This window comes from Liolophura sinensis, chromosome 7, assembly GCF_032854445.1.
Source record: "Liolophura sinensis isolate JHLJ2023 chromosome 7, CUHK_Ljap_v2, whole genome shotgun sequence".
NCBI classification, from domain to species: domain Eukaryota; kingdom Metazoa; phylum Mollusca; class Polyplacophora; order Chitonida; family Chitonidae; genus Liolophura; species Liolophura sinensis.
Window position 1 is genome coordinate 50,350,710 of NC_088301.1, and position 13,793 is coordinate 50,364,502.

At 38.3% G+C, this 13,793-nt stretch overlaps 1 protein-coding gene across 2 annotated transcripts; it reads left to right on the forward strand.

Annotated features, from left to right (window-relative positions):
- Positions 1–4,612: 4,612 nt before the first annotated feature.
- LOC135471262 (cyclin-Q-like) lies at positions 4,613–9,175 on the forward strand. Of its 2 annotated transcripts, none has more exons than XM_064750422.1 (6): positions 4,613–4,774; positions 5,389–5,486; positions 5,917–6,002; positions 6,799–6,931; positions 7,284–7,514; positions 7,898–9,175. In XM_064750422.1, the coding sequence occupies exons 1-6, from the start codon at positions 4,711–4,713 to the stop codon at positions 7,985–7,987; spliced, it is 702 nt and encodes a 233-aa protein (XP_064606492.1). In that variant the 5' UTR covers positions 4,613–4,710; the 3' UTR covers positions 7,988–9,175. The 2 variants fall into 2 exon arrangements, with proteins under 2 accessions (XP_064606492.1, XP_064606493.1); XM_064750423.1 differs by having other exon boundaries at positions 4,636–4,830.
- The last annotated feature ends 4,618 nt before the right edge of the window (positions 9,176–13,793 follow it).

The following is a 13,793-nucleotide window of genomic DNA, read 5'->3' on the forward strand; positions in this document are numbered from 1 at the left end:
CAGACTTGAAAGCCATCAGATGAACTTAGCAAATGGCGACATTAAGTCTACAGCAGAGCAGGGTGTTATTTAGAAGAGCTCTAAATCTGTCAGCCAAAAGTCATCGTCGACTGAATCATTTGAGAAGTTTTCACAGGTTTTCCTGACCCAAGCTCAACAGGTGGACATCTACACAGAAAAGCTGCTGCCAATATTGAGAGATGTTGTTGTGACAACGGTTTTTGCTTCAGATTGCCACCCTCTTTTTGGCTACAGCCTAGACTGCACTGATGCTCCGGCTATTTATGACAGTACATGCTGCTTACGAATCATTCAGACTCCATATTTGGAACCAGGTATCTATCAAGTAGTATCTACCTGCAGGACTCCAGACACCTCATCCAGACTTTCCTGGACATTCATGTCAGCAAACCAAATTTGTGTGTTCCGGAAAAGTTTTCAATACAAATATTGGCTCTAAGTATCTTATATACAGTCTGTGAGGAATTCATGCATAGTATTCACTTCAAAGCTATACTTTGCCCATTCTCATGGGATGCGGTCGACCATGTATCTGGTCTTCCGTGTTACTGGAACTTACTGGAACAGCACCCATCTGTTTGAAAGGAAACTCTTTCGATGATACGTGGAAACTCTTTGAAGAGAATCTGGAAACAATGCATGTTTCATGGAAACATTTGTTTCCATGTCATACCAAACCAAAAGTTTGAGACTTGGGACCATATCACATTAGAAAGCGAACGCCTGCATTTAAACCACAAAGCCTTGTGTTATGCATGCGCCGATTGTTTGGACAGAGAAACATACAATTCCTATGTCAGGCAGAGACCACTCATACAAAAATCTCCAAACAAGGAAAAAAGCAGGGAAAGATCAAAGTGCAAATGAGCTATGACATTTAGATCACGGAAAAGAAGATTTTCTGGATGCATGTGTATGGCTACTAAGATTTCCCGAATACAGAAGAAAACACGTCATAACCACAATACGAGGCTCACTTCACGAGAAGACAGGAGCACACTGGAAACAAATGAGAACTCCAGTACTTCACACAGCCTACCGACGTCCCCACGTACACCCGATTCCTCTGACAGTTCATCACAGACATCCAATGACGTCAGTAGCTCTTCTGATTTACCGCCCGCATCTTCTGACACACAAGGGAATGACACACAAGGTAAAAAAGGACGCCTTGCAGAATACTTGGCTATTGCGGAGAAAAAACATCCCTTCTCGGCAAAGCGAGTTAATTAAAGGTAAACACAAAATGATCAATGCATGATATTATCATTAGGCAATGACCAGAACGGGATAGACCAAAAGCTTTACAGACAGTCGCGAAATAGTTTTCCGGACATTTTTTTGTTTCTCATGACACTTCATCTTATGGAATTGATGCCTGGTGCCAGCTCATCAAGTTCGAGTTTTTGACCATTTTGTACATGTTTATACATATGTTATAAATAATATGATAATAATATTATATATATATATATATATATATATATATATATATATATATATATATATATATATATATATATATATATATATAATCATTTATGTCCGTTTATGTCTTGTTTTGGCTGTTAATTTTCAGTGAAATTAACCGCGCTTGTCTTCCCGTTATGGAATCGGCGTAACTAATATTTTCTGAATGTTCAAACCTGTCAAACCTGTATTGGACATGTACTGTGAAACAGTGCCTCCAGAACACTTGTTATTATTATTTATTTACTTCATTTGCAGATTTTCACAGATGGAAAAAGCCGTTTTCAAGAAAATCTGTTTATGAGTTTGCGTCACTGTTAATTCCAAGAGACTTTTTATGGACATTTTGACATGTGCGTCATCTTTTAACTGAATTAACATCCTCATGATGGACTGTTAACATGACTGTCTTCGATCCTAATTTACACTCTTATAACAAATATATATTTTAAGGTAAAAGTGGAGACTTTTAAAATGCAAAGCATGCAGTTAATTTACACTTTAAGTTATAAAAATAAAAAATGCATAGACATAACATTGACTTAACATGTAAACATTTCTTGATTATTTTTAAACGAACACACGGGCACTGATTAAGGTGGATGTTTTTGTAACTGTCTAATTTCAACTTGACTTGATATTACATGTATATTTCTTTGTATATATTCAGTGTTATTTCTTGCACTTTTCTGTCAGATACTGTATCCTAGCATGAAATATATAAACTGTAACTAGGTATATGTTTTTAAAAATTTTTTTTTCCTCCATGTTTTCTTTCAGGTCAATAGATACCCAGATGTTTTTTCCTATTAAATACCATTGCCACGTTTTATGAACACGTGTTTAAGTTTTGTTTAGTGTTACAAACTAGTATATCACTTAGTGATTAATTTTATATGCAGTTGAAGGTTTTGGAATCAAGACTGACACAGAAGCAGGTAGTATATGCGTGTAGTCCCTTTAAATATTTAAATTTCACAAGCCATTGTCCTGGCGATCCATGTACTTTCCCTTAAGTCTCTATACCCACCATGGTTCATCACGTCAGTATTATTTGCATGAAAGTTGCAATGCTTCGGTATAAATCACGTTCAGCGAGCTGAATTCAATTGAATACCCGCTTTGTCCACCTCATGTGATCAACGGGCACAGTTCGAATGTTAAGATGTCATCAGTCCAACAACCCATTTTCGCAAAGATTTGCAATTAAATTTTTCCTAATTTTTAAAACATCCATTCTAAGACGTTTTAAACGAATCGTGAAACGATGGTGTTCATAAAAACAAAATTCTGACTTATACAAAGAGTATGATTGATGACGGCTTTCTGAAGACAGAAGTGAATTGCCTTTGCGTTACTTTGGGGCTCACTCCTCATTGCCAACATTGACGTATAATCAATTTATTTGAATGTTATTAACTTCATACCCAAGCATTTGTCACTTGCATCTTGACCATCACGCCCACCTTTGGGCATTTACTCGCAAAAGTCTGTCGTACAGCTAGATTTACAAGCCATTTCGGTGGGAGACGAGTCAAGACTTGTTGCCATTCGAAATTATTAACATTTTTTACTGATCTAAATTTATCAAATGTTTGTCTACCAAAACATAATAAGAATGAATAATTCAAAGTATATGCAAAACGGAATTACCGCAGAGACATAAACAAATTAGACAAAATTGGTATATTCAGCAATAAAAATGTTAAAACAATTACATGTAAAAAAGAGTTCTCTCCGCTGTGCAATTGTTTTACACCGCGGCGAAAACCTTTGCACTGCGAAGAGAACCTTTACACCGCGGCGAAAACCTTTGCACTACCGTGGAGAGAGGTTTATACCACGGAGAAAAGTTTATACCGCGGAGAAAGTCTGTCTAAAGCGGAGAAAAAGTTTATACCCCGGAGAAAGTCTGTCTAAAGCGGAGAAAAGATTTTTACTGAGGAGAATGTCTTCCCTAAGTGTAGAAAAGACTGTAATAGCCCAGAAAATATATTTACAACACCAAGAAAACCTTCGCACTGGAAGGAAAAGGTTTAGGCCGCGGAGAAAAACCTTTTCTACCTCAGAGAAAACTTTTCTACCTCAGAGAAAATTTTTACACCACGGAGAAAAGATATATATCGCTTAGAAAACTTCCCCATGGCGGAAAAAAGGATTACACCATGGAGGAGGCGTTTTTCATTGTTTTCCTAAGTCTATGGCTGTATTTATCGTTTTTGTATCTTTTCTTTCCCTGTCTCCATTAGTCCCATTTTGCATATGATCTTTCGAAATTATTAATATTTTCAACAAATTTGCAGTTTTAGTATTTAGAAATTATTATTAAGATTTAAGACATTAAGATTGAAATTATCACCTTCCAAGACCGTCACTGAATCCGCGCGTCATTAGTCAGTCGGTGGTTTGGAGACTCATATTTATTTATTTATTTATTTATTTATTTATTTATTTATTCTATCCTAAGCTTGTAGGAATTAAGTTATTAAGAGATAAATTATATTTATTTGATTAATTTATTTGATTGGTGTTTTACGCCGTACTCAAGAATATTTCACTTATACGACGGCGGCCAGCATTATGGTGGGAGGAATCCGGGCAGAGCCCGGGGGAAACCCACCACCATCCGCAGGTTACTGGCAGACCTTGCCACTTACGACCGGAGAGGAAGCCAGCATGAGCTGGACTTGAACTCACAGTGACCTTATATATGAGGCTCATATACACTACCAGTACATTATTCTATAAAGCTCTTGATTATGCTTTGTTGCAGTTTTATTTTAAACAGACGTGGGGTAATATTACATTACGTTCATAAATGCACGAAATACCTAGCCCAACAATAAGGCTATTAAATGTGGTGTCAAAGCCATAGATGAAATAACGCTAAGGGAATTAATTCAGTCACGATTCCGTCATTTAGAGCTTGGTTACTTCCCTTGATCATATGTTCGCTCCTCTCTGAAAAATATAGTTAGCTTTATTTGTTGAAATAAAATAAAACCGTTGGTTACGTTTTACAGCCATATGAAATACTGCGCCCTTTCAGTGTAAATAAATAAACGCCCGGTTATTTTTAATTTTGACGATAGGGTTATCCGTGCCCAGTCCGCAACAAGAACAACACAACGTGCTGCTCGACATGATATTCCATTCTCTATAACTGTATTGTTATAGTGTTACTGTTATTTGTTTTGAGCAACAGAAAGCGGTCACGCAATGTCAGGGGATAAGAGTGAGATACGCGTCCATCACCGTGTGATTCAATTCATACATGAAGCAGGTTTGTTGAGACTTTCGACAACAATGCAGTCGATAACAACAACAACAATGAACAATGTAAGCATGGCCTGTTTGACTAAGACAACTACTGGAAACATTATTTTCTCAACAGTTTACCATGTATTTTATTGGAGATGATAAAACCTTTTTAGTGACATTACTGATGAAACTGTGACACATATACATGTAAATTAAGCCAAGTGGCTGTAGTCTGTTTACAGAAATAAATCTTTTGGGCAGGGATGGATAGCTTCCAAGTCAGCTAGCAAGATACTACGTTGTGTACCATAACGTAACAACGCAGATTTGGACTGAAAGCAATGTCAGTAGCAAACTGTCACTATAGAACTAAATATAATCCAGAAATAGTGTCGCGCTTTCTGTCAATCTTGCTTCCAAACTTGTTGTCTTTTTGCCTTTGATGTTCAATGACTAGTGTTACTCTTTCATAATTTACATGTAGGCCTAATTCATTTTAGGGTTTTAATGGATTGAAGTTTGGTTTGCCTTTGCATTTGATGCTAGATTTTTTGGTTTTCTTTTGTTTTGTTTTCTGCACCTAGTAAGCTAGTCACATGCTTAGCCTTAAACTGCGCAATGTTTTTGTGTTTCCAGGATTAAAGCTACAGATGAGAGCTATTACTCTGGCAACAGCCTCAGTCATTTATCATAAATTCTTCAGGTGTAATAATGTCAAAGATTATGATCCATACGTGAGTACCAGTTAGCCATTAAACACAGTCATTATTAGAACAGCTAGTAAATGTGTATCATGAACATTTAAATATCTGTAAGCCTAGCCCATACTTGTATTTGTTAATATTGAACAAGGATTTAATAACATATATAATGTTCGGGCTCATGTTGTCTCTAGATTAGCCCTGGATGACTATGCAAGCCCCTTTGAGCATAGTCATCCAGTGCTATCTCCACCTGCAGCAGAGTAAATGTTTTATTGTGTAGCTATAGTGTTTGTACCCTGATACATTAGATTCAGCATCAGCTTTAATGTTCAACTTAGTGATATATATGTACTTCCTGGAATATCTTTATTAAAAAAAATAGTCCTTATAAATTCCCTGTCTGCATATAGCTTTATAAGGAAGGTAAATAAAAACTTATGTTTTGTATTTCCTTTGCCAGCTTGTAGCCACAACAGCCATGTATTTGGCCAGCAAAACAGAAGAAAACCTGTCCAAGCTGAGGGATGTAATTAATGTATGTTACAGGTACAGTATCATAACAAGACATAAGAAGACAGTTGGAATCTGTGTGCACACCTGGAGGAATTAAGTTTTTTCAGAATTAAAATGAAAGCAGGTATCCAATCAGGTAGTGAAAATAAATGCATCCTTCAGATGCAGCAAGTTGTCACGTAATAAGAGGAGCTCAACCTGTATTTTGTCAAAACCTACATATGACATTATTCTTCTTAAATCTCTGGGGAATAATATGTACATTGGTATTCTGGAGATGACATATAAAAGGGGTGTAGTTTTTTGTGCTGTCTATAATTTATCTAATTCCTCTCCGGCCGTAAGTGGGAAGGTCTGTCAGCAACCAGCGGATGGTTGGTGGTTTCCGCTGGGATCTGCCCGGTTTCTTCCCACCATAATGCTGGTCGCCGTCGTATAAGTGAAATATTCTTCCCTACGGTGTTAAACACCAATTAAATAAATAAATCAAATAAATATAATTTATCTCTTAATAACTTAATTCCTACAAGCTTAGGATAGTCTGATGGATAATAACTTATAATAAAGTATATTGGGCAATCTTTGCAGCAATGCTGAAATCTGGCCTTTGCAGATAGCTGGAAAAAAATGTATTCCTCTGTGAATGATTGAATATTTAATTTTCTTCTGTTTTGCTGTGAGTTACAGGACACATGTAGATTTATATATTTATAATCATTTATCTGATATCAGTAATTTTCATTTGTGAAGATTTCATGTTTGTTTTTGTCAAATTAAATTTATAAACCGGAATAAAGTGTCATTGGCTTCAAACAACTTTTGTTCTCAGAACACTGCATAAAAACCGCCGACCTCTGGAAATAGGAGATGACTACTGGGCAATTCGGAAATCAGTTGCTCAATGTGAGCTTTTCATTATGAGGATGCTGAATTTCAAAGTTGTATTTAGCCACCCTCACAAGGTAAGCTTGTTTTCCTTAACCCGGCACTCATATATGTATGTGTTAGGTTTGATTAACTTTTCCTTGAGTGTGATAATGAAGTCAAACAAGGGATCTTAAAGGTGCTTACTTTGGCCTTACTTTGGATTGTTTTTTTTGTGGTAAATTAAGATAAGTCGTTTGATTAGTGAGGTTAAAGAAGTAAAATGATGTCCAATATTATAAATATCAAATTTGTGCTATGATTATTGGTAAAGTTATGCATTTATTGTATATATATATATATACAAACACATGTATATAGTTGTTCTGTAAACTTTTCATACTAAAGGTTTAACATTCTGTGTACATGTGATAAACTTCTTTTTAACAGTACATGCTGCATTATATCAAATCTCTCAGAGACTGGTTTGAGCCCTATCAGTGGGAACGATTGCCTGTGGCTAGGACTGCGTGGGCACTGTTACGTGACAGTTACTACGACAGCACAATTTGTCTCTGCTATAAACCCCAGCACATCGCCATTGCTATGATATATTTTGCTCTACAAGCTCATGGTACAGAGGTTCCCTTCACTAAAGAGGCAGACACAAAGTGGTGGAAGGTTTGTTCTTATTCTTTATCTCTGTGATCATAATGATGGTAATGTAAAGTTTAACGAGCTAACATCAAGATCTCTCTCAAATGGATGTTTGTATATATATATATACATAGCCGGAGAGGAATTAGATAATTAGACAAAAAGGTGACATGTGTCACCTTTGTCCCTAATACATTTGTTTATGTTGTATTATTGTTTAAGGTTAAGTACACCGTCTGTCGATCCGTTTCCAAATTTTTCCAGATTTAAAAAAATCTGAATTGAGATGAGGTCCATGGCTTTGCCATAACAAGTTACAGATCAAGTTTGAGTATTGGAACACTATGTCCAATTTGAACAAAAATATGCCAGTTTTCCTGAATTTTTTAAAAACTTTTGATTTTCAGGCATTTGATGAAGATGTTAGTGTGGAAACCATCCAAGATATTATTGTTTGCCTCATGGACATGTATGACTATGAAAATATGGTCAGATGACAAGACATCTGCATCAAGACATGGATTCTGTATATTGCAACATTGCAGATGTGAAATGTTCTGTTCATGGTTTTCACTTTGTTGTGCAGTACAGCCACATTCCAGTCGAATATCCTGCGCCCATCATGGCTCCACGGTCGGCTTTTGGTGGGCCCACCATGGTTGGATCATGGTCTGTTGTACCTGTCTGATGGGCGTACAATCCAATCAGGATACATGTATCATGGGACCACAATGGTACCATTGTGGCCAGACGATCTGAGCTTCATTCTAAGATATTTCACGGCGCATGATTTTACGACATCAACACAACAGCTACATGTGTATGTTCTTGGGGTGAGTCAGCATGAAAACTCTACAACAGTGTAACTATTTAGATGTCTGCAGATTATTTACTGCAGCTAAGTGTGACGTCATAGCTTCATTCGCTTATGATCTTAACCTGAACGGGTATGTAAGTTTAAAATCTACATTGTATTATATATGCTTGGTGTATACGTGCATAATAGTCCCCTATTGCAGGCTACAAACGCCGGTGCTGCAGACTAAAATTTTATGAGAATTTGTGGAGCAGGGAAAAAATACTTCTCGTCAATACATGAAGACACAAGGAATTTGCCGTAAATAAGCTTGTAACAAACAGTACATGAACACTGGCATATTCTGATCAGGATCGCAGGATGATATATATGCCCATGATGGTGCCATGGTGCGTCAGGATGGCAGAATGGAGTGGACCAAGGTCTGTGTATGATGGCTGGACCATGGCCTGGCAACGATGTGCGTAGGATATTCAGCTAATATCCGGCTGTACTGCACTCAGCTTTGACAGGTGTTTATAAGCAGGTGAAAATTAAAATGCTGGCAATGGCTCAGATGTTGGACTGCAACAAGAACAGTTTAATTTTGCCAACCTGGTATTGATACGGGGTAATTACTGTATTTGATACTGAGGATGGAAGCTTGTGAGTCTGCCATGTGATAATTGTGCTATACAGTCTAGAGATTTGATGCCTGAAATCCCTGTTCACCATGCAAGGAACACCATGTAGTTGACAAACAAAGGAAACAGCTGTTTATTATCGAGTCTCTGATGCATCATCCTGTTCACACTGGTATCGTCTTACACAGCAACCTTCGAAACATGTTTTAAGTTTCAAAAAAATATAGTTCATGTGAAATCTGACATATTTTTTGTTGTGTTTAGATTATTTGTTGATTTGATATTGATTGATGGTTAATGTAGTGAATAATATTAATCAAACATGTATGTTTTACAATGAATATGTCCTGACAACACAGACCTCCAGGCCAAGGCTATATTGGCTGAGGTAAAATTTCCATTATTCTGAGGTCACAGAGCGCAGTAGCGGAGATGCATCACAGGTAGCATAATGTCACAGATGAAAGCCGGATATCAAAGCACTGGTCTTGGAAACACTTAAATAACATGTAATAGGGACGCTGTTATAAGGAATCTACTCATGGCAACATATATAAGCTACTTACTCTTGTGAGGGACCCCTTTGGTGGCCTAGGTAGAACGTTCGCCTCAAAATCATGAAATCCCGGATTTTTATCTCATACTGAAGACTTTAAAAATGGTACAAGCTGCTGCCTGACTTGACAGCTTGACTTGGAAAAGCTAGAGCAAATAAACTGGTTAGCTCAGTGTCAGTATAATGTGACCAGGTGAGGTGTCGTATCTGGTGTCTTCAGCATGATACTTTGGCAGCATGGACTCGGGAATAATACAATATATAGTAAACACCTAATGACTCTTCATCATCATATGACTGAAAAATTCTTAAGTATGACATTAAACCCCAATCATACATACAAGCTATACATACCTTATAAGCTATTCTAATGGTCCTTAATATTTCACAATGGGCCGAATAATCTCAGGATTATTCCATATTGGAGATTAACAAACTTCGTGTTAGAAATCCTAAATGACATGGGCACTGTGGACTGTATTTAGGCACCAGTGCCTCGAGAACAGAGGATCAACAAACTTCGTGTTAGAAATCCTGAATGACATTGGCACTATTGACTGTATTTAGGCACCAGTGTCTGGAGAACAGAGGATCAACAAACTTCGTGTTAGAAATCCTAAATGACATGGGCACTGTTCACTGTATTTAGGCACCAGTGCCTGGAGAACAGAGGATCAACAAACTTCGTGTTAGAAATCCTAAATGACATGGGCACTGTTGACTGTATTTAGGCACCAGTGTCTGGAGAACAGAGGATCAACAAACTTCATGTTAGAAATCCTAAATGACATGGGCACTGTTGACTGTATTTAGGCACCAGTGTCTGGAGAACAGAGGATCAACAAACTTCGTGTTAGAAATCCTAAATGACATGGGCACTGTTGACTGTATTTAGGCATCAGTGCCTGGAGAACAGAGGATCAACAAACGTCATGTTAGAAATCCTAAATGATGTGCACTATTGACTGTATTTAGGCACCAGTGTCTGGAGAACAGAGGATCAACAAACTTCGTGTTAGAAATCCTAAATGACATGGGCACTGTTGACTGTATTTAGGCACCAGTGTCTGGAGAATAGAGGATCAACAAACTTCGTGTTAGAAATCCTAAATGACATGGGCACTGTTGACTGTATTTAGGCACCAGTGTCTGGAGAACAGAGGATTAACAAACTTCGTGTTAGAAATCCTAAATGACATGTGCACTGTTGACTGTATTTAGGCACCAGTGTCTGGAGAACAGAGGATCAACAAACTTCGTGTTAGAAATCCTGAATGACATGTGCACTGTTGACTGTATTTAGGCACCAGTGTCTGGAGAACAGAGGATCAACAAACTTCGTGTTAGAAATCCTAAATGACATGGGCACTCTTGACTGTATTTAGGGACCAGTGCCTGGAGAACAGAGGATCAACAAACTTTGTGTTAGAAATCCTGAATGATGTGGGCACTGTGGACTGTATTTAGGCACCAGTGTCTGGAGAACAGAGGATCAACAAACTTCGTGTTAGAAATCCTGAATGACATGGGCACTGTGGACTGTATTTAGGCACCAGTGTCTGGAGAACAGAGAATCAACAAACTTCGTGTTAGAAATCCTGAATGACATGGGCACTCTTGACTGTATTTAGGCACTAGTGTCTGGAGAACAGAGGATCAACAAACTTCGTGTTAGAAATCCTGAATGACATGGGCACTCTTGACTGTATTTAGGCACCAGTGTATGGAGAACAGAGGATCAACAAACTTCGTGTTAGAAATCCTGAATGACATGTGCACTGTGGACTGTATTTAGGCACCAGTGTCTGGAGAACAGAGGATCAACAAACTTCGTGTTAGAAATCCTGAATGACGTGCACTGTTGACTGTATTTAGGCACCAGTGTCTGGAGAACAGAGGATCAACAAACTTCATGTTAGAAATCCTAAATGACATGTGCACTGTTGACTGTATTTAGGCACCAGTGCCTGGAGAACAGAGGATCAACAAACTTCATGTTAGAAATCCTGAATGACATTGGCACTATTGACTGTATTTAGGCACCAGTGTCTGGAGAACAGAGGATCAACAAACTTCGTGTTAGAAATCCTAAATGACATGGGCACTGTTGACTGTATTTAGGCACCAGTGCCTGGAGAACAGAGGATCAACAAACTTCGTGTTAGAAATCCTAAATGATGTGTACTATTGACTGTATTTAGGCACCAGTGTCTGGAGAACAGAGGATCAACAAACTTCGTGTTAGAAATCCTAAATGACATGGGCACTGTTGACTGTATTTAGGCACCAGTGTCTGGAGAATAGAGGATCAACAAACTTCGTGTTAGAAATCCTAAATGACATGGGCACTGTTGACTGTATTTAGGCACCAGTGTCTGGAGAACAGAGGATCAACAAACTTCGTGTTAGAAATCCTAAATGACATGTGCACTGTTGACTGTATTTAGGCACCAGTGTCTGGAGAACAGAGGATCAACAAACTTTGTGTTAGAAATCCTGAATGACATGTGCACTGTTGACTGTATTTAGGCACCAGTGTCTGGAGAACAGAGGATCAACAAACTTCGTGTTAGAAATCCTAAATGACATGGGCACTCTTGACTGTATTTAGGCACCAGTGCCTGGAGAACAGAGGATCAACAAACTTTGTGTTAGAAATCCTGAATGACGTGGGCACTGTGGACTGTATTTAGGCACCAGTGTCTGGAGAACAGAGGATCAACAAACTTCGTGTTAGAAATCCTGAATGACATGGGCACTGTGGACTGTATTTAGGCACCAGTGTCTGGAGAACAGAGGATCAACAAACTTCGTGTTAGAAATCCTGAATGACATGGGCACTCTTGACTGTATTTAGGCACCAGTGTCTGGAGAACAGAGGATCAACAAACTTCGTGTTAGAAATCCTGAATGACATGGGCACTCTTGACTGTATTTAGGCACCAGTGTCTGGAGAACAGAGGATCAACAAACTTCGTGTTAGAAATCCTGAATGACATGGGCACTGTGGACTGTATTTAGGCACCAGTGTCTGGAGAACAGAGGATCAACAAACTTCGTGTTAGAAATCCTGAATGACATGTGCACTGTTGACTGTATTTAGGCACCAGTGTCTGGAGAACAGAGGATCAACAAACTTCGTGTTAGAAATCCTAAATGATGTGTACTATTGACTGTATTTAGGGACCAGTGTCTGGAGAACAGAGGATCAACAAACTTCATGTTAGAAATCCTAAATGACATGTGCACTGTGGACTGTATTTAGGCACCAGTGCCTGGAGAACAGAGGATCAACAAACTTCGTGTTAGAAATCCTAAATGATGTGTACTATTGACTGTATTTAGGCACCAGTGTCTGGAGAACAGAGGATCAACAAACTTCATGTTAGAAATCCTAAATGACATTGGCACTATTGACTGTATTTAGGCACCAGTGTCTGGAGAACAGAGGATCAACAAACTTCGTGTTAGAAATCCTAAATGACATGGGCACTGTTGACTGTATTTGGGCACCAGTGCCTGGAGAACAGAGGAAGCATGGGGAATTTCAAAAATTCTGTGTTTCAGGCAGGCCCAGAACTTCCCCATGTAATGTGATGCACCAGATTTGTCTTCAGCCATAACCACTTCAAATTAAATTTTGCAACCATTTGGCATAGATGTATGTTTTTGTTACATGTACATGTATATAAAAAAACAATAACTGTTTTAAGAATATTTCACTTGTTCGACAACAGTGTTATGCTGGAAGGAAACCTGGCAGAGACCCACGACAGTCAGCAAGTTAGTGGCAGACCTTCCCATGCATGACTGGAGAATGAAGCCAGCATGAGATGGACTTGAAGTCACAATGCAACAGCACTGGTTTAAGGATCCTTAATCCTTGTGCTACACTAGCACACTGACAACTTAGCCACATTGCTTTAATAAGCAATGGATTGGTTTGAGGTTATGCTGAAAGCAATTTGCAGATAACGAGTAATTAATAGTGTCAGCTTATTCAGTCGCACTTTTTGGGATGCTTAAAGCTTCGTTAACTTTGGCGCCAGTTCCTTATAGCACACATACATGTAGTGTGTGTGACATGACATGGCAACTCTAAGGATTGAATACATCCCCACAATAATGGTGCATTGTGCTAACTTGTGTACGGATAGTGCCGTATTTATTCCCTTTATGTACCTTTACAGTGTATCTGTTCAACTAAAAAACAAAATTATGAAGTTCTGTCTAAAATTGATTCAAATATGGCTTTTTATATTTAAACAGCTTGAAGAGTGATAGCTCTCCTGTAAAACATGGGTTTG

Coding starts and splice junctions, on each gene's coding strand:
- LOC135471262 (XM_064750422.1), top strand. CDS start 4,711: ATGTCAGGGGATAAGAGTGAGATACGCGTCCATCACCGTGTGATTCAA. Junction 4,775..5,388: donor TCAATTCATACATGAAGCAG/GTTTGTTGAGAC, acceptor TTGTGTTTCCAG/GATTAAAGCTACAGATGAGA. Junction 6,932..7,283: donor TATTTAGCCACCCTCACAAG/GTAAGCTTGTTT, acceptor TCTTTTTAACAG/TACATGCTGCATTATATCAA.